The sequence below is a fragment of the Acartia tonsa genome, chromosome 9 (genome assembly GCF_053477335.1).
Source record: "Acartia tonsa isolate MP-2025a chromosome 9, ASM5347733v1, whole genome shotgun sequence".
Taxonomy (NCBI): domain Eukaryota; kingdom Metazoa; phylum Arthropoda; class Copepoda; order Calanoida; family Acartiidae; genus Acartia; species Acartia tonsa.
This window is the reverse complement of record NC_137268.1, coordinates 28,948,576-28,969,040: the sequence shown is the minus strand read 5'-3', so window position 1 is coordinate 28,969,040 and position 20,465 is coordinate 28,948,576. Positions and strand designations below refer to the sequence as shown.

Genomic DNA, 20,465 nt, shown 5'->3' with positions numbered 1-20,465 from the left:
TCTGCAAAAATATTTGCAAATATTCTAAACCTGATCCAAATAAGGCAAACTATTTTTTGAAATCATTTTTCAAAGTATCCAAACGGGTTTCGAGTTGGGGCTTAGTCGCGGCTGCAGAGCCTTGCAATTGAGTCCCAGAGAAGACAATTTAGGTGAAAGAATGACGAATCACAGTAAAAATATGTCATAAATGTCACGATTCAAGGACAATTTGGATGGATCATATCACTTACAAACACAAATAAATCACTCATCTAAAATTAACATAATCACAATCCAGGCAGAAACAATATCACTTCATTAGATAAATAAAATCTATGAAAATAGCATAAAACAATCTCAAGATTTAGAATAACAAAGTAGCTTAAAAGACATGTGGGGAGCCTGAAATTTCCATTAAGGGGGGGGGGGGGGAAGTTTTGACACATTTGCGTAAACAGGGAGCATAGGCTTTATCTTTGGACTGAGAGGATAGGTTATTAGGGATAAAATCATTCTTATATGATGAATTTTCCCAAGTTTTAAGATTTTTTGGATAGGCCTCCAGGTTCCGGAGCTCCAGGCCTCCAGGTCCTCTCTGTACAGGTAAAAATGAAAAAAAAATTTTTTTTTTGAAGAGTTAGAAGTCAACTTATGAAACAAAATTTGCATTTTTTTCTTTAAATATGTGAATAACATTCAAAAATATGCATATTTTGTTTCATAGGTTGACTTCTAACTCTTAAAAAAAAATATATTTTTTTAATTTTTACCTGTACAGAGAGGACCTGGAGCTCCGGAACCTGGAGGCCTATCCAAAAAATCTTAAAACTTGGGAAAATTCATCATGTAAGAATGATTTTATCCCTGATAACCTATCCTCTCAGTCCAAAGATAAAGCCTATGCTCCCTGTTTACGCAAATGTGTCAAAACTTCCCCCCCCCCTTGTCAATATTTTTGGCATTATATTAATATTTATGCAATTTCAAGAGTTTTATATAAACTATTTGGCTTTCTTAACGAATGTTTGTGGCTGACAATTTGCAGCCTCGTTCCTGACATTTTTCATTTAACCTAAAAATAATAATATCTGAAAAGGAAAACTAACTAAAAGTACCCAGTAATTGTATTTTGCAATCAAGTCGGGAATACGATGAAAGTATTTTTGATATCTACGGCACAATGTGAGAACCAATCGTTAAGACATTTACATGGTTTACACGAATTTCAGCTGTTTTAGTTATTTTTTATGCGTTTTTGCCGCAGTTCTATAGACGAGTTGGCCATAGCCAGCCGTTTTGCACAACGCAACCTTTAAAGAAACCGAATAAAATACGGTGGTTTTCCTCAAAGTGCATAGTCGAACCACTCCATGATTTTTTTTAAAAAAGAAGGTGGTTGGTTGTTTTTTTATTATTTATTACTTAAGCTTAATTAGGCTAGGAAACATAGGGTAATGAATAGCCCCGCAGATGAAAGGCGAAGGACCCCCCCAACCACCCTTTTTTTAAAATTTATATAAAAATAAAGTGGGGGGAGGGGTAGTTTCAGTGCTCGAACAGCACTTCGTGGGAAACCACCCAAAATACATTTCTTCACATATCGGACTTGATTCACATTTTGGTTGACCTTAAATAGCTTTCCACCTGGGAGTTGGGCTGCAATTCTGCTGAAGTTACTTTAGAAGCGCGGCTACTGACTTTGAATACTTCTAGCTTTGTTTTTCTATTAAATATTACGTGGAGCCGCTTGTGTAATTATATAGTAAAGGAATTTTAAAAATTATCGGAATATTAATATTTATTAATACCAAACTAGCATTAGATAAGAACAATAGTTTAGACTGGCATAGTTATTAAGGACGTTAAATATATAAAACAAAACTAGGGATATAGAGATTAGTATAATTGTTTGGGTTTTACTTCAAATAATCTTCACGAATTTCCACATAACATAATTATTACAATCTGCATTTACCAAAAATATCTTAATATTTTATTCTAAATCTCGAATCCGCAAAAATTTCGAAAGGACTACCTATATAATTTTTGAAGATTTTTCACAAAATTTAATTGATGTATTGCAAATCTCTATAACCCTGGTTAAAAACACACGAAATAAAACTGGGCTTCAGATCTTAGATATCACAAATGTTATATGTTTTAAAATATAATTTGTTACAGATCATAAAATTTATTTTTATTTAATAAATATTAGGCTGCAAGTTAGCGGATTTTTTTTTTTAGTCAGAAGTATGAAGGAAGGTAATTTTATTAATTAGTAACTTTTAAGATGTAAACGGTCAAACGGCCAAATTCACAAATATCTAAGTAGTGCTAACAACATAATCTACAAAATTGCTAAAACTTAAAATCGCAACGATTGCGCACGGCTAAGGAAAACCCGAGTAAACTGGACATTTTTGGAAAATCTTTGTACCCTGGAATCTTAAGGGATCAGAAAATTATCGATAACGAATTAGATGAAATGTTTCTTAACCTTTGGGTACCAGTATAATTTACAGTGCAATGTCCCAACCCTCCCTGGTCATTATAAAGGTACTGATTTAGGCTCAGAATTTTTAGCTTATAGCAGCCTTCAAGAAAAAAAACCTTCTTTCATATTTCTAATTTGATGCAACTTTTTTATAATAACACGGGAAATTCTATCAGTCAAAGCTTATTAACTGACTTATTATTTTGATTTTAGTTGTGGATAAATGTTTCAATTACAAAAACAGTTGAATTAAACATTTAGTACATGTTAAAAATACAGGATGGTTACTTGTTTTGTCTATTGTAAAAGGAAAACTTTTTTTAATTTGGCTGGCGGTAATTTTTTAATTGAAATAAAGATTTTAAAAGTAGAGTTTTTAAGAATCTTATTTCTATTCCATGACGACATGTTTCTATTAGACAACAAAAAGTATAGAAGTAGCCTACATAAAAATTAAATTGCATTTTTATACTTATGATATGTTGAAATTATAGTAGGTACTATGAGTGACTTCTTTCAAAATATTTTAACATTTTGATTGTATTTTCTCTCTCTAAAATTCGTAAAATAAAATTTAAATAAATGATTCCACTCCAACCAAAAACATTCATAGTGTTAAACCCAAGCGTAAAAAAATCGCACACATTGCGAAGTCATTTTAGCATAGAAAATTAAAGATTTTTTTTATGTAGTCTAGTCCTACACTTTTGTTTGTCTATTATAACGTACATATTATTAAACATACATATAAATTATTAGTTGTACAATACTAAAATACTTTTGCATAGGTAGAAGTGTAACTATAGACATTGGGCGTTTTCCCACAAAGTGTCTTGTCGAACACTGGGGTGCCCGACAAGGCACTTTGTTAACTTTAGGTAATTTTTTTAATGACACTACATAAGAGACAGGTAGCTATTTTAAAATCATTTAGAAGTTTGCAATAATCAAACAAGGGAGGGATGATTCAGCTGAAGAAAAAATTATTTGCTATCATAATTGTGACAAAATGTGATGTTATTATTTGTTAGCGAATTTTTCCTTCAGATGACGTATCCCTATCTGTAAAGAATTATTAGAGGCAAGCTTTTTAAAAACTTAAAAATACATTAAAAATAAATTGGTTTACTTGAAAGATTAAATTAAATACATGATACTTAATTACATGTCAAGTATTTTACATAATGCCCATCAATCAAAAAATATAAAGTGGAAGGTGATTTTTTTTGTAGATAAGTAGATCTCGTAATCAACATATAAGGAACATTTTTTGCCTCGTAATTGCTTTTTCTAGTCAGATAAAAATGAAGTTTTGGATGTTATGATTCCAATAGTCCTTAATACATTGATTACAAGATCATAAAAATATCACCCAAACCTTTTTAAGAAAAAAATTAGAAAGTTGAAAAAAACATTTAGATTAAAAATAACAGCTCTTGAATGGTGATATTTAAGTACATAATACATTTTTTTTATAATTAAACAAATAAAATATAAATGTTGTTACATAAAATACTTAATGTTTAGGTTAATAATATATTATAAAATCTAACATAAAAACATTTAATTAAGGAAGCACTTGTAAATTAACATAATCTGATAAGTTTAAAACATCAAAAATTTCAGAAAAATCTCTTTTTAAAGAGTGGAAATTATAAAATCTGAATAAGAATCATTATAAGTGTTTTTTTAAAAATAAGCTCCAAATAAACGAAGACTGCTTGCATAAGCTGAGCTTAATTTAAATAGTCTTTATAAAAACAATATTTTCTCAGAGCACCTTTATTTATCATTCTATCTATAGAAAAAAAACACTACGTATAAGAATTTTCGGGTATAGTCCTTTCCACGACATCCCTCCATAAGGAGCGATTCTTCGTATTTTTTAAATGGCTTTTTATAGGTTATTTTAGGTTAGGTTAGGTTATATTGTGTTAGGTGATTGCCCCACAGGTTAGGTGATTGCCCCACAGGTTAGGTAATTGGCCCCGCAGGGTTAGAGCCCCCCGCAGGGGCTAGAAATAGGAGAAAAGCTACAGTGAAAAATACGAAGAATCGCTCCTTATGGAGGGATGTCGTGGAAAGGACTATACCCGAATTTTCTTATTAATCTTATTTTTTAATTTTAAAATGATGTTTGTTTAATAAAAAGAGATTTGAATAAAGATCTCATTTTTTGTGATATTCTGTTCCTCATATTTGAATAAAAATATATGAATTAAAAAAGTTGTCATAATTTATTGAAAAACTTCTCATAATTCCTAAATACCTAACTATAACTAATCATTTAATAGCACTTTCTAAAATTTTGATATGATGTAAATTTTAGAGAAATTTTAATAACTTTCACTGGGCTAGGTAAGAAAGTATTTTTTTTAACCTTAAAACATGAACATTTTCAAAAATTCCCTTATTTGTAAATATAAATTTTTTATCCTTCTCTATATTTGAATCAGATTATTTCCGCTAGATACAAACCAGTTCTAGTAATAGTATATTTTGTCCACGAACAAGAATAGTTATTTCTCGCATCGTATTATAAACAGCTTTCCGCGGATAAAAAATGTACAATTTCTTATTATAAGATCAAAACCAATTTTTTAGCCCCGAGATGCCGAAGGCACGGGCTAAAAAAACTTATTTTAATCTTATGATTGTACATTTCTATATTCGTAGAAAACTGGATATAATATGATGCTAGACATAGTTTTTTCGTATGGATGAGAACCGGTTCTAATCCACCGGTTTTGAATGAATACGAGAATAGTTATTTCTCGTATCGTATTATAAACGGCTTTCCGCGGATATAGAATGTACAATTATAAGATTAAAACTAGTTTTTTTAGCCCCGAGATGCCGAAGGCACGGGCTAAAAAAACTAGTTTTAATCTTATGATTGTACATTTCTATATTCGTAGAAAACTGGATATAATACGATGCTAGACATAGTTTTTTCGTATTTAGGAGAACCGGTTCCTGTCCACCGGATTAGAATGAATACGAGAAAATAAGTTATAGGGATAATATCTTCATTCTCTTAACAAAAAAAAATGTTAATTCTATAATTTTTCATTTTCGTATCCTTGGACAACAGCTTTACTAGAAATATAAATTATAAAGTATCAGATAAAGAATTTTAAATAGTTAGTCTTAAAGGCGGGAATTTTAATTTTAGCAAAAAAGGAATGTAGCAAGTTTTCATGAAATAATAGTTTGCCCATGTTCAAATAAAATTTTAATATTTTAGCACTGGTTCTGATAAATCATTGGGATAGAAATACTAAATTCGATTATGATATAAAGAGGAGGGGGAGGAGGGGTGGTAGGACTTTTGTAATTTTTCAAATATGAACTTGCATTTATGCAGTAGGCCTTACTCAAAAAAACGCTTGTTTTGGGAAACACATATTATATGAAGTGGAAAAAGATAGGTGTATTTAAAATAGTCGATTTCTAAGATAGGCGTTTTTTGAGAGGACACATGCAGTGCAGAAAGCAACTCCAAAAAGCAGCCTTCAAAACCAGCATTTCCCGCCATATTTTAAAATTTATAACCGGGATATGGCAGATTTCGACGGCAGCTGCCACCGTTTCTTCACAGTGCTATGTATTTTTTTTTACCAAATTTCTTTTTAGTTGCTTCAAAAAGTCGAACTTCCTTTCTCCCCCCCTTTGAGTAAATAGTCTTAAGCTAGACTAAAATGAACTGCGCATAATATAAACACATGAACAAATACTTAACCACAAATAATGTTATTTATGGAATTCCATTTAGCATAACTTAAAACGAGACATCCTAATTCTTTTCTGGAATATGAAAGCAGCATTTGATGTTTTCGTAGAATTATATTTATAGTATGTTATAGACCCTGTTACGAATTTATGCTTCAAAACTTGGAAGAGCCTATTAATTTCATAGAATTTACGAACTTCAAAAACAATTTTACCTTACTTTGTAATAATAAATACAATAAAATATAAACTTTAAAAATAAAATCTTCTAAAGATACTTTATTTAGGTGGGATGTACTTTTGTAAAATTTGATTTTTGAACTTTTTAAGTACCCTTGCCTTACTTAACTTGCAAAGATTAATTTGGTAAAAAAGATAACTTTAGAAACATGAATGATCCTAAAAATCTCGGGCTGGCTTTTAACTTTTTTCTATATTTTATAGCTGATATTGCTTCATCCCAGGATTGCTAATATATGCCTTTAACTGAAGACAGCAGCTTGTTAATAGATGTTTCTATAGTCACATCATTTACTAGCCAAACATCTGGATGTTTCTGTCTCAATCTTATCATTTGATATCTTGAGATTAGTTTCTATCCTCTCGGCTAGCGAATTGATGTCGCTGTCTTGAGGTGGCAACTAGATGTCTCTGGCTGGATCTCTCCTGGTGCGTGTAGCAGCTGTTGTGGCGGCTGTGGCAGCTTGTGCGGCTGCTTGGCGGGCGTTTCTGAAGAAATATCTCCATGGCCTAAAACAAATGTTTATCATTTCAACCAATTAGTAAAGTTCTAATTTTTTAATCACAATTTAGTTTTTATGGTAGTTTCTTTAAACCTAACTCCTGCGGAGGTCCCTTTCATGCAGATGTTCAGTGGTCATATCAAAGGAAATGACCTACAGATTGACGGATCAAGTAAGTTGTTTACTGTATGCTATTTGTTCAGGGGTATCTGTGATTTTTTTTAAAAACAGCAATCTTTCTTGTGTAGCAGCTGAGAAAATTATAGTGTAACAAACTGACGGACAGACAAAGCGAATTATAAAGTAAAACAGGACAGACAAAGAAGTAGAAGAATAAAACAGAGATAAAATAAGTTTTAAGTCGGGGTTAAAAAAACTGGTTTTAATCTTATAATTGTACATTTTTATGACCGCGGAAAGATGTTTATAATACGATGTCGCAAAATAACTATTATTACCTTGGAATTTCAAATTCATTAGGCACCGGCTGTCTGATATTCTGCTCAAACCAAACTAAAATTCTCCACCACCACATTCTAAAAACATAATTTAAATTAATTAAAATAAAAATACCCCAAATCTCAGGGATAAGACAATGATCGATAAAGTTAAATAAATCTACATTTGTAATAAACACAATTAATCCTTCTGTAGATTAAAATTATGGTTGAAAAGTTTGGACACCTTTAACAAGTGCAGAAAGAGCTTGTTAACAAGAACCTTAACATTGAAATTCTTAGGATCTGCCACTTCCTTTTATACCCTCTTAAATCCACCCCCCCCCCCCCTTGAGTAAAACGCTGTGCATGCCACTGATTGTATAATAAAACCATTTTTAAGTCCCGGACCCATACTATCCCAAAATAATGATGTTCTCTTAAAACAAACGTACTGTGTTAAGAAAAGGGTATTAGCAAAGAATGGTGACAATCTAACCTCATCTCTTTTGGGAGGGAGGGATTGGACTTTTTTTGGGTGCCCAAAGTTTTATGAAACATCATATTATTCGTTGGCTAAAAAACTTTGAGTAATATGTATATAAATTTATCGTTCATTGTCTTATCCCTTAATATCCCTGTGACAATCTAAGTGTATCTTTTTGTTTCTAAAAACAATACCCATCTAATTAACCAGAGTTTTGTATCAAGCAATAGTTCATACAATGTTGCTGAAGTTAAAGTTAACACAATAATATACTGGAATTGGTTAATGGTTAATCCTTATAATAAAGTAACAGGATGTCTATCTGTTGGTCTGTCTGTTTGTACCGAAGGATCTCGCTAACCGCTGAACCGATATGGTTTTCCATTACAGGATAGCTTCTTATAGGTTCTGGGAAGATTTATAACTATTTTGGGGGAGGTTACCTTTCTAAGAGAAATCGCCCTAGAAAATAATTACCCCCCCCAAAAAAAAAATGTTTTTTCTTTTTAAATATATAATAAAATTGGGTTATCAAATTCATCTCCCTCTCTATATGTGCTTCTAGTTGCCTCTAAGGGGCGTAGCCGCTAGTGTAAAATAAACTAACACTATTGCTCAGGATCAAAGACAGAACTTTGCACTTTTGAAAAGACGGACATAATTTTCAATCTTTCATTGACCTATCCCTTTGTCTTTAGACCTCATGCTTTATTAAAAATCAAGAAAGTTTTGCACAAACGTGGGAGAACTGGTTTTGTTGTTGTAAAAGGCTTACATAAGAGTGTACCATTAACTTTTTTTATTTAGGGAGGGAGGGGAAATTGGGTCGTTTATTACACTAGTCCCCAAAGTTTTATAATATTTTTTTAAAATTTGTTGGCTTAACAATTTTGGGGACTTTAATTGAATTTTGATTTGTCGGTTCATTAATTTGAGTGTCTAAACGTTTCAACCACCAATTAATGTTTACAAAATAGGTAATTTTGTTTATCATCATTGTAGATGTACATCAATTTATTGCCATTGTCTTATCCCTTTAGATCCCTGTCTTTTAGTTGTTAAGTAGCACAGTTACTCTATAATAAGAGGTCTTCATTTCCTTGTCTGTTTGAGTCATTTGACAAAAATGAACATTCTTCAGCTGTGTATTAGTGTACATAAGACTAAATATAGGACTTTGACATTAGCTTACAGACCATGTATTTTTTCAGCATTTGTTTCATTTTTATTGTAGATCCAGGTTTCTTTAATCTTTAACCTCTTTTTTAAAATTGTGTTTGTGTTTTCGTCATTTGTTTTATGTTGCGCTACCTTTAAACATTATTGTCCTTGTATTTATTGAACCGAGACTAAATACAAATTACATAATAGTAGACAAAATACTAGCAAATTGCATTTCCGCAGATATGGTTTTCTGTCATTTTCTGCCACTTCCTCTCCCCCCCCCCACTCCCTTTAACTTCAGAGTCTTAAGATGCTATGAGCGATTCCGATAAAATGTAATAATATAAATTGGTATGTAGTATAGGTAATATCTGTCTGACCCAAAAATCATACAAAATTTCTCAATAAAAAAAAGAAAATGATTGTTTTTAAGTTTTATTTGCCTAACTGTCAATAACATGTTACAGATATAATAGTAAAGAAGTTTTTTTACTATCTTTTCCAAAACTTATTAATGGGGACACAGACAAAGTCTCTATAACATTCTATCCGCTGCGCCCCTAGCATCTAGGGAGTCTGTTTTTAAAGGGGTAAGAAGGGGACAGATAAGGAGCCTAAAACATCCAAGGCTTAAAACTAAAAATGGAATAACCTAAAACCACCCCAGGACCTATGTGAAGCTTCCCTAAAACTAAATCGGTTTAGTAGCCATAGAAATCTTAAGCTACAGATCCTTATTACTTTATATAATAGGATATAGGGTAAAACTGTACGTTCGTCTCTACATAAAATTAAGTAGGTACCTATTAATTATCTTTTTTATTCTTAAAATCTTAACTTATTATTGCTACGCTACTTATGGACATAATTGTCTTCATTCTATGTATAATAAAATAATTATTAATTTCATTTTTTCTTGTGATTGTACGCTTTTCCGTTTCCTTACAAAATAATATGATGGAAAACGGAAATCCTGTCTGAATCCAAATTAATACCTACCTAATCATTCATACTATTACCTATTAAATTTTTTTATTGAAAAAAATTTGGAATTTATTTCATTGTCCTTAATCTATAATACAAAGTAGAACGATGTCTGTCTGTTTGTTTGTTTGTAGCGAAGGATCTCGCTAACCGCTGAACCGATCGAGTTCTCCTTTACAGGGTAGCTTCTCATAGGTCCCGGAAAGGTTTGTAACTATTTTCTTGGGGGGGGGGGGGGGGGGCACCCCCAACCTCACAAAAAATGAAAAATTTTATTTTGGTTTTTAAAACTAAAATTGAAATAGTGGGGTCGACTACCCCCCCACCAAAAAAAAAAAAATTTTAAATCTAAAATACGAAAAATTGGTTTGATCAAACCTCTTGAGGCAAAGCCCCTAGAGGCTAGGGGCGAAACCGCTAGTAAGTAATATAGAAGTCTTCTTTAATTTTGACTATTATTAAAAGCCATAAATCTACTGTAGGTCTATCAGTATATAATTTTATTTATTGGATTTGAGAGACGTGATATTACTTTTTATTTGTGGTTACTGGGTAGTACTATTTGTTGCCATATACTCGAAATCTAAAAGACAAATCCTTAAATGTTCCTGGAAGAAAATGCGGGAAGATAAGGTTTGGTTATTTTTTACTAGGTGCATATTGTGTAAATTATTGTAGGTATGAATTCAATTTCTCTTTTATAGATTGTGGGTATTATCGTAGGGATTATATGCTCTAATGGCGGATAACTTACTTGGCAAGATGATTCTGAATGGTGGAGCCCTTCTGTTGTAGCTGTGAGAATGATATTACAGTATGCTGGATGTAAAATAGACGGGTGGTGATAAAGTACGCCAGGATAATATCAACTAAAATATAACAGAAAAATTATTATTTATGAATACCTGACTATTAAAAAAAATGGAAGATTTTTTGAAGAAAAATTTCTTGTGGTGGGAGGAGAGAGAAGAGCTCTAAATAATCAAATCTAAATCTCCTCGTAACCAATATTAAACTTCTAAAAAAATTTACTGGGGGATTAGAACACTTATAATATTCCCCCCCCCCCCCCGGGGCAATCATGCGCAATCCTTTTTACATGGGGCTTTTTGCCGCCCCCTTTCCCTCCCAAATAAAAGAATACATACCTGAATAATGACCCCTGGCAAGCATGAGGGCTACAACACCTCCACAGCACAGAACAAATGAAAACCATTGCAGAGGCCAAAAGGATTTGGGTGTGTCTGAAATACAAGTTTTTTTATCGCTTCGTATGATAGACAGCTCATGTAAAGTAGTAAGCTTTTTTTGTCTGTAGCGAAGGATTTCACTAGTCGCTGAACCGATATGGTTCTCCTTTACAGTAAAGCTTCTAAATGTCCAGGAAAGGTTTGTAAACTATTGTGGGGGAGGGTATCATAATCTCCACCCACCCAAGAGAAATCATTCCTAGAAAAATTTACTCTCCAAATTTTTTACTTTTTCTTTTATAACTAAAATTAAAATAGGTGGAGGTCGACTTCACCTTCAAAAACCACCTTAAGTGCTCCTAGAGGCATCTAAAGCACACAACTAGTAAATTTTTTATATTATTTATCATAACTAGTGAAAAATGTCTAAAATACTTTAAAATACAAGGGAGATGTCAAATTAAAATCTGGACTACACCGCGTTACACTAAAGACACTAAATACACTTATATACTACACGTGACACTACTAGTCAGAGTAAGGAAAATGCCTTGAGCCTTTAACAGGCGCACATCATTATTATGCACCCGGCCCTAGACAAAGGTCGTGCTTACAATAGGTAGGTAATAACCAGAATGAGAGGGGTCAATAAGCTGTATTACTGTATATTATACTAGTCCCCAAAGTTCTATAATATCTTTTTCTTATTAGTTGGCTTAACAAATATTTGCACTTTTAATGGATTTTGATTGGTATGTTTATTAAGTTGAGTGTCTAAACGTTTCAATCACTAATAGTATTTCGCAGAAAGGATAATTAACATTGAAGGTGTGCATTAAGGGAGGAGTAGGTTGCGCTAAAAATCCGTATAGGTGTGAGTTTTAAGGCTTAAAAATAGTAGTAGAACGAAAATATTAACTAAATAGGTGTATTTCTTATTGAAAAGAATTGTAGACAATTTTTTTAAAAGTTAACATAAATTTTTATCGTTCTACTAACTTACAACACACAACCTTTACGGATTTTTAGCGCAACCTACTCCTTACTTTATCATCCATTGTCTTATCCCTTTAGAACCCAGGGTACTAACTTACATTCACAAATGGTGAGGTAGCAGAGAACCAGAATCATGGTGTGTCCAGAGAAAATAAAATCTCCACAGTAGACGTGTTGACCATTGATGGACAGACCAAAACCGGACATAATTTTTACAACTCGTTGTACAACCTGCAAAGCGATGATTATTAAATACTTATTTTAATAATGTACATTAATGCATTAATTATATAATAATAGTGGACATTGGGCAGTAAATTACACTAACGAAGTCTTATGGTCACATTATCTTAATTTTTGTTTTACAACTATGGATACTTTTATTTAATTTTATTTGGTCTTTTCAAAACTAGTACCTACAAATTGTTCAAAATTTAAATCATTAATTTTAATCTACATAATTCATCATCATTCGGGAAGTATATAAATTAATATTTCAATGTCTTATCCCTCAAGATCCCTAATATAATATCTAGGAACCTAATGTGATACAAAGATGATAATATCCATAAAAGCGAAGCTCTGAAATGAGATGACAGACGAATTTTAACTCTTGTAGAGTGTCAGAACTGAATATACAAAATATAAATATATAAGTTTTGACAAAATTATACGTAAATTTGTAGCAAAACTTCTTAAATACAGAATTCGCTTTTATGGATGTTTTAATATTTGGTTGTAAATCTGTATTAAAGTTAAATGATAGATGTGAATTGCTTGCATTAATGTGCTTTATTGTCATGGGAATCAGCATTATGAAAGGATATAATTAAAATACCAATAGAAAAATATTGTGGATATTCAACTACCATAGGGAAAAAGTATGGATATTCAACTACTCTTGGGAAATATGCGTGGATACTCAGCTGGTATTGAGCCCAGAATTCTGTTTGAGGACATACTGTCATTTTTAGGACTTGATTTTAGAGATGCTTCGCTTATAATATTGTACCTTATTGTAACAGAAATCACTAATCCAAAAATCAGTTCAATCGGATGATTGGATTACATAAACAATTGCTGTTAAAAAAAGTTAAAAATCAACATGTTTAAAATAGACGTACGCACATTCTGGTAATGAGTATAGAGTTGCTACGCTTTCTAAATCGTACCTAACTACTACAGGTATCATCATACAAAGTTTGAAATCGATAGGACAATTCTAACATGCCTAAATTAAAGAAAAAAGCTATCAGTTACGGACGCTTTTAAAAATGTTTACCTGGACACTGGATAAAGTTGTATTGAGCTTTGGATCACATTTATAGTTCTCATCGGCGGAGGGAAGATTTGTAACAAGCATAGTTACAGCTCTAAAATATAAATGTATAATAAGAGATGTATAATCCAGAAAACTACCTTACCCAAGTGGTGGAGGCCCTTTCGTCTGCAAGCAAATTGCTTTCTGTTCTTTTGTAGGAACTCGGCTGTGTTTATATTTCCGACGTTATTAGCTGATTTTAAAGAAACCTTACAAAATAGAGACAGTATCACCGCCCTGTGGATAGAGTTTAGGTCATGCCCCCTATATTCTTTTATTTTAATCTCTAAAATATAAGATTATAACTACATCTGCAGAGGGCAGAGCCGAACTATCATAGTTACAGCTCTAAAAAGAAATGTGTATAATGGATTTTATTACAATATGCCTCAAGGTGATTTAATAGTTATTTCTCGCATCGTATTATAAACGGCTTTCCGCGGATATAGAATGTACAATTAAAAGATAAAAACTAGTTTTTTTAGCCCCGAGGTGCCGGAGGCACCGGCTAAAAAAACTGGTTTTAATCTTTTGATTGTACATTTTTATATTCGTAGAAAGCTGGATATAATACGATGCTAGACATAGTTTTTTCGTATGGATGAGAACCGGTTCCTATCCACCGGATTCGAATGAATACGAGAAAAAAAATTATTTACCTAGATTTTTTTTCAAAACTAGGTAAATATCAAAGAAAATTTCAAGTTTAATATTCATGAAAAACTCTGCTTTGAGAAAATGAAAATGTTGGATATAAAAACCCCCATAGAACGAATACTATAATCTATTAATCTAATTCGTAAAAAAAAACGGCTTAGATAAGCTAAATCTTGAAAAGTGTGATAGACAAACCTATAGACGAAAAATCACTTTTCATTGCTGTAAAATATAAAAACAATGATGATAACGATCAAAACTGAGAAGCAAAACCTACAAAATCATGGATTGACTAGCAGACAAAAGTAAATATTAGAGTAAATGTTCGGTATTAAATGATCGATTATTTATCTTAATATTCATTTATGCCAAATTTTAAATAACTCTTTGTTACATAAAAAGAGGAAGAAAAAGAAAACAGAAGATATAAGAATAGAAGATAGAATACCTAGGTAATGAAAGAAAATCACAAATCTTAAAAAAATGGATTATCTTTGGAAAGGGGCGTCTTTTACAATCTATCCTATTATATAAAGTAGTAAGCTTTTTTGTCTGTAGCGAAGGATCTCGCTAACCGCTGAACCGATTTGGTTCTCCTTTATAGTGAAGCTTCTTATAAGTCCCAGGGTGGTTTTAGGCTGTTTAATTTTTATAAAAAGTCGTTGTAAGGTTTTAAGTTATTTTTCTGCACTTTCATGTCCCTTCTAATTAGTACGATGGGAATCCGGATCCGGAATCCGAATCCGGAATCCGCCCAATTTTCGGCCAATTTTGGAATCCGAATCCGGAATCCGTTTTTTATAGCGGATTCCGGATTCTAAATTGGTAGGCTAAATTTAATTTAAATAGGTTAGAAAATACCAAGCACATTTTTAGGACATACGTAGCACTTAAATTTTTAAATTTACTAATGTGATGTAAATGTTTTAGTTATGCTGGAAGTCAACACTTTAAACAAATCAAGGCTTCAACCAAGTAACATAGTGATAAATTAACGAAAAAAGCTATCCCTCTGTGACGGACGGCCTTTTAAAATACTGCTAGAATCCGGAATCCGCCAAAAATAAGAATCCGGAATCCGCAAGAATCCGTCACTTTTTTTGATGGATTCCTTCAAAATCCGGAATCCGAATCCGGCCCAAAAATTCGACGGATTCCCATCCCTACAAGTTCTAATATCCCTATATACTAGGGACACAGCCGCTAGTCTTATATAAAGCAGCCGAGAGAATGCAGCACTTGCGGAAGAACAGTCAAAGCAAATTTGCCTTCGCTAATAAAAACTTAATATGTTTTTAAGCATAAATTACCTGTACATATATAAAAGACCAACAATAAGACAAATTCTTCTTAATAAAATCCACCTAAAATAAAAACAAACTTAATATTATTTCTAATGCCTTCAACAGATAAGTTTATTTAAGCAATTTATGTTTTCAAATTAATCAATTAACAAAGCAAAATCAATCATATCTAAAATATCTATTAATGATAAATGAAAAGCTTAGGACAGGGCACAAGTATCAAGACAATAATAAATTGATGAACATTGTACAACATACATCCCCAATCATAATGGTTAAAATTATTCTGTCTGTAGATTATCTTAGTGGTTAAAAAGTTTATGCACTGCTAGTTTGTACCCAAGGTTGATAAAAGTATCCTAAGTTTTATTGCCAACTCATGGAATACGAGAGCGCGTTTATAAAACTTTGGGTTCCAGTATAATATACATTCCAATTAGTGCACGTTAAGAGTAGCAACTATAAAAATAATTGTGTACGTACCTATGTTTATGACATATGACTACAATTGCACATATAAAGGTTGTCACCATAATCAGAATTTCAGAAATATCTAATGCAACAGCATAATACGGTATATGATCTAAATAAAACAAATCAACTATTAGTAAGGATAAATATTTATTAGGTACCTATGTATTTATTTACAAATTCGAATACAGGTTGTAATATTAAGTCCATAATTGGCCTAATACATGGAGTGCATATTCTGCACAGGATTCCCTGCTAAAAGGGGGAGGGAAAATAAATAGTAATGAAAAACTTTTTCTCCTTTCTTTGTAGGAAAAAAATTAAAATATATAGGAGGGGTAATTTTTTTAACCCTCCTTAGGGAAAAAACTAGCAGGGGGGGGGGGGATGAAGTATTTTGCAACCGACGAAAAAAATGAAATCTTGTGTGCAGAATATACCTACACCTCTTGCCAATTAAGGCCGGAACGAATTAGAATTTTAGATTAATTTGATAGGTTTTATCGTGAATTATGAATTAAGGAATTTTTATCAAAAAAAAACATCAAATATTTTTTGTGTTCAATGCGTAAAACAATCATTACAAAATATGACTCAATGCTATAAAAGTCTTAAGTATACTAGGTACCTAGGTAGTTATAAGGGGGGGGGGGGTTTAATGCAACTATCTCGTAATCAATGTATAAATGGCACTTAGAATTCGAATTTCGATCTGAAATTTTTGCATGAGTAGGTAATCCTTGGTAGGTCTATTTTCCCTAAATTGAACAAAAAGATGAAAAAGTAACGGCTAACGGCTCAGACGTTTAGCCGTTTTTTGGCTATTTTTAGGGCAAATCTGTCATAAATTACTTAGAAATCAACATTTTAAAACATATTTTTTCTTTAAATCATGTAAAATGATACAAAAAATATTTTTTTTAGATTTCTAGTACCAGCAACTACCGGCTAGAATCGTTTGAAAACGTTTTGGAGCAGCAAAAAGTATTATGTGGAGATAGGTTTCGTGATTTCCATAGAAAAAAGCCAAAAAATGTTATCCGTTACTTTTTTAACTTTTTGTTCGATTTAGGGAAAATAGACCTACCAAGGATTACTCATGCACTTTATTAATTTTGATACACTTTAGGGATACCATCCCTCCCTTTTCTCTTTATAGTCTAAATCTATGTATTTTCTACTAACCTAAAACTAAATCAGGAAGAGGTTTGGCTTTGTCAGGCCGTAGCTCGTGAGTTATTCCCAAACTAAATAAAGAATGAGGTAGGTATTAGTTAAAAGAATCAAATAGAATAAGTAATTTAAATAAGTGGGGGAAGCCGGGGAAATTACTGTTAACTAAGGCTAAGTCCGCAAAGTTAAGTCAGCGTAAGTTACATGAAGGCCACACAGGGTTAGGTCCCCCTGCATAAGAAAAAAAAATTTCCTTCCCTTCCTAATTTTCAACTTATTTCCAAAAAAAAAGAAGGGTACGGGTTATGCTATGCACTTTAAAGGAAGAAACCGATTTTTTTTATAGAACAAAAAACTACCTACCTTACAGTTGTGGACAAAAAGCCAACAAGGACAAAAACTATTGCGACAAAAGTTTTCCATTTTTCTTTGGGAAAATGTGTCTGTGTTCCCCTGTCGTCCTGTGGCAAATCCAGTTTTACTGCAGAACCATTTCTACAAATAAATATTCAATTATCTATTAACTAACATCAATAGATATTCAAATTAGCATGTTGCAAACTTTTAATTGATTTAAGATTATAAGAAAAACTTATTATGATTTCTAATGGTATTTGGGGTTAGGTTAAGGGATTGTACCTAAATTCTTTATTGATTTGACTTTATTTCTACTCTAGATAGAAATCTTGTATGTACTTAAGCCAATAAATCAAGGATCTTAGGAGATAAGACATTGGACGCCAATTTGATGTACTCCAACTATTTTTAACAAAATTACCTACCACTTTTGGGATTGAAGTTCTAGGAGGAAAAGTTAAAACACTGCTAATTCATACAAACCAAGATTTTATGATAAACCCTAGGTAGATATTGTTTTTATCCCAAAACTAATAGAAGAACTTTTATAAAACTTTGGGTACCAGACTAATTTGTAGTCAAACGTCCCTTCCCTCCCTAACAAAACTATGGGTACAAGTCCAATGTCTTCTCCCTCGAGGCTTGAAATTTAGCAAATGCCAAATTTAGACAAAATATGTTGGTTCTTTAAAAAAAACAAGAAATAGCTGAATCGGCTAAGGTAGACCAATTACCAAAGTTAATTTAATTAAGTATCTATAAATTCACAAAAAGTTTAACAAGGGTTAATACCATAAGATTCTCTCCCATATTTGGGGTTTTTTAAAATGATTTTGGGTATCTGCCGAAACAGCGATACATGTTATTTTCACCTTAGGTATCTGACTCTTACCTGACCCTGGTGGAAAACTCTATGTCATCCGGTTCCTGATCCTGAGCGCCCAGCAAGGGCTGACGCTGGAAAAATTCATCCCCCATTTTGAGTATAGTAAGTTGGTTGATGAGAAAAATCTCATCAAAATAAGGTGAAAGGATGGAGCTACCCCTTACTAGGGCATCATTTTCAATCTGAAATATTATGCATAAAAATCTTCAAATAAAAGTATCAGCCGTTAAACTCCTAGGAGTGGTTCAATCATCATTCAAAGGTATCAACTAATACAGGATAGATTTATTCTAAATCTTTTATGACGATAATTCAAAATAAAAAGTATCTCAGGGTTTTATTTCTATTAAAACTTTTTAAAACCCCTGTTTTTTTATCGACTACCTACATAAAAAGAAATTGTATTTCTACAATTATTTTTTATTTTTGTTCTATTCATTGAGGTTTGTGATTTTAACAATCAAAATCTTATTTTGTCCAATGAAATATGTACCGCAATTAAGGGTATTTGCTTTAAATTTCTTTTCATTTGTTAACATCAAAAACTTTGAAAAGTCAAAGAAAAATTTACTAGGACAATTTTTTGATCCCTTTTGATACATATTTTGGATAGGAGCCGACATAAATTTTTGGCTTTCTATGAAATTTCTAAACGTACTAGATACGTTGTTTTACAGGATCTCCAAGTATATCCCCTATCTCTTTACAGAAAAACTGAGTAGTTATTTATCGCATCGTATTTTAGACAACTTTCCGCGGATAGTAAAAATGAAAAATTGTAAGATTAAAACCAGTTTTAATTTCTATATTCGTGAAAAATTGTCTGTAATACCATGCTATGCATAATTTTTCAGTGTAACTGAGAACCTGTTCTAATCCAAAGGATATTAATCGGTTTTAAACTTCAAAGTTATACAAACTAAAAATGTAATTCTGTGAACACTATGACATAACTTTTGTGACTAACACGACCATTCTATCAAGAACTGATGTTTTTTTATTCTGATGAGAGCAATATCTAAAATTCATTGTGTAGAAGAAAGATTAATAAGAAAAAAATAAGAGGATTAACACTCATACAACATGATTCATTATAAAAAAAATCATGCAATTTGTTTTTTATATGAGAAAATTGTAAATAAAACAAATTAAGAACCTACCAAAATTATACTTCCTTGATTTAAAATAAAACTGATAGGTAGGTGTTTTTATTAACTTCAAACAATAAAATATACTTCACTTAAATATTTTATAAAAAACTTTGAATATAACTGTAAATTCATCACATGAGAAGTTTAAAATTATTTTTAAGGACTAAATTCAGTATTTCACTTAATTTATCACTTTTTTATATTAAATTCACATTTTTTTGTAGATATTAACTTACTTCTCATATTTATAATAAAACACAAATTAGTATAAATGTCATCATCCATAAATGATTAATTCACAATTTACTTAAGTTCTCTATAAACTAACAACACTTATAAAATTGCAATAACTAGGTAAAATTCCACTTGTTATAGGTGCGTCTCATAGTACAAAACTGGAATCATGAATGTTACGCCTAAAGGAATTTCAAGAATTTTAGGCAGATTATGTTGGTTATAACCACTATTTCCACTACTTTGACCACTTTAGATACGACATGCACACACACACACACACGCTATCACACACAGACACACACACTATTACACACACGCCCTTGAAAATCCTTCAGGCGATATTATCATAGGCTTTTAGTAAATCAAGATCTATACAGATTATACTAGATTTTGACAGGGATCTAAAGGGATAAGACAATGGCCGATAAATTAACATCCCCAATGATGTTACATAAAATAACCCCTAATGTATATTACAGTTAGTGGTTGAAACGTTTGGACACTAAAAATAATGAACCAACCAATTAATATTTGTCCACAAAGTTGTAAAGCCAACGAATAAGAAAATTTTGCTATAAAACTTTGTGGACTATTGTAATAAACATCCAATTGTCCCCTATCTCTCTGGGATTTTAATTAAACAAGAAATAATACAAAACACAAAAAATAACCAAATTGTAATTTATCATCCATAAATAT

General features: G+C 31.7%; 1 protein-coding gene across 11 annotated transcripts; it reads right to left on the bottom strand.

The window, feature by feature from the left end:
- Positions 1-1,762: 1,762 nt before the first annotated feature.
- Positions 1,763-20,140, bottom strand: LOC145328713 (phosphatidylcholine:ceramide cholinephosphotransferase 1-like). 11 transcript variants are annotated; one of them, XR_013882552.1, is made up of 12 exons: positions 18,385-20,140; positions 17,499-17,630; positions 17,148-17,209; positions 15,975-16,074; positions 15,498-15,551; positions 13,492-13,582; positions 12,308-12,440; positions 11,172-11,267; positions 10,778-10,892; positions 7,410-7,487; positions 2,078-6,958; positions 1,763-1,863 (listed from the first exon to the last, which is right to left on the bottom strand). XR_013882552.1 is itself a non-coding variant. In XM_080172514.1 (11 exons), exons 1-11 carry the CDS (start codon positions 18,468-18,470, stop codon positions 6,850-6,852), a joined length of 1,056 nt encoding a protein of 351 aa, XP_080028640.1. In that variant the 5' UTR covers positions 18,471-20,140; the 3' UTR covers positions 1,763-6,849. The 11 variants fall into 11 exon arrangements, 1 of the variants encoding a protein (XP_080028640.1); XR_013882555.1 differs by having other exon boundaries at positions 1,763-2,918; positions 3,180-6,958; XR_013882551.1 differs by having other exon boundaries at positions 1,763-2,888; positions 3,180-6,958.
- Positions 20,141-20,465: the final 325 nt, after the last annotated feature.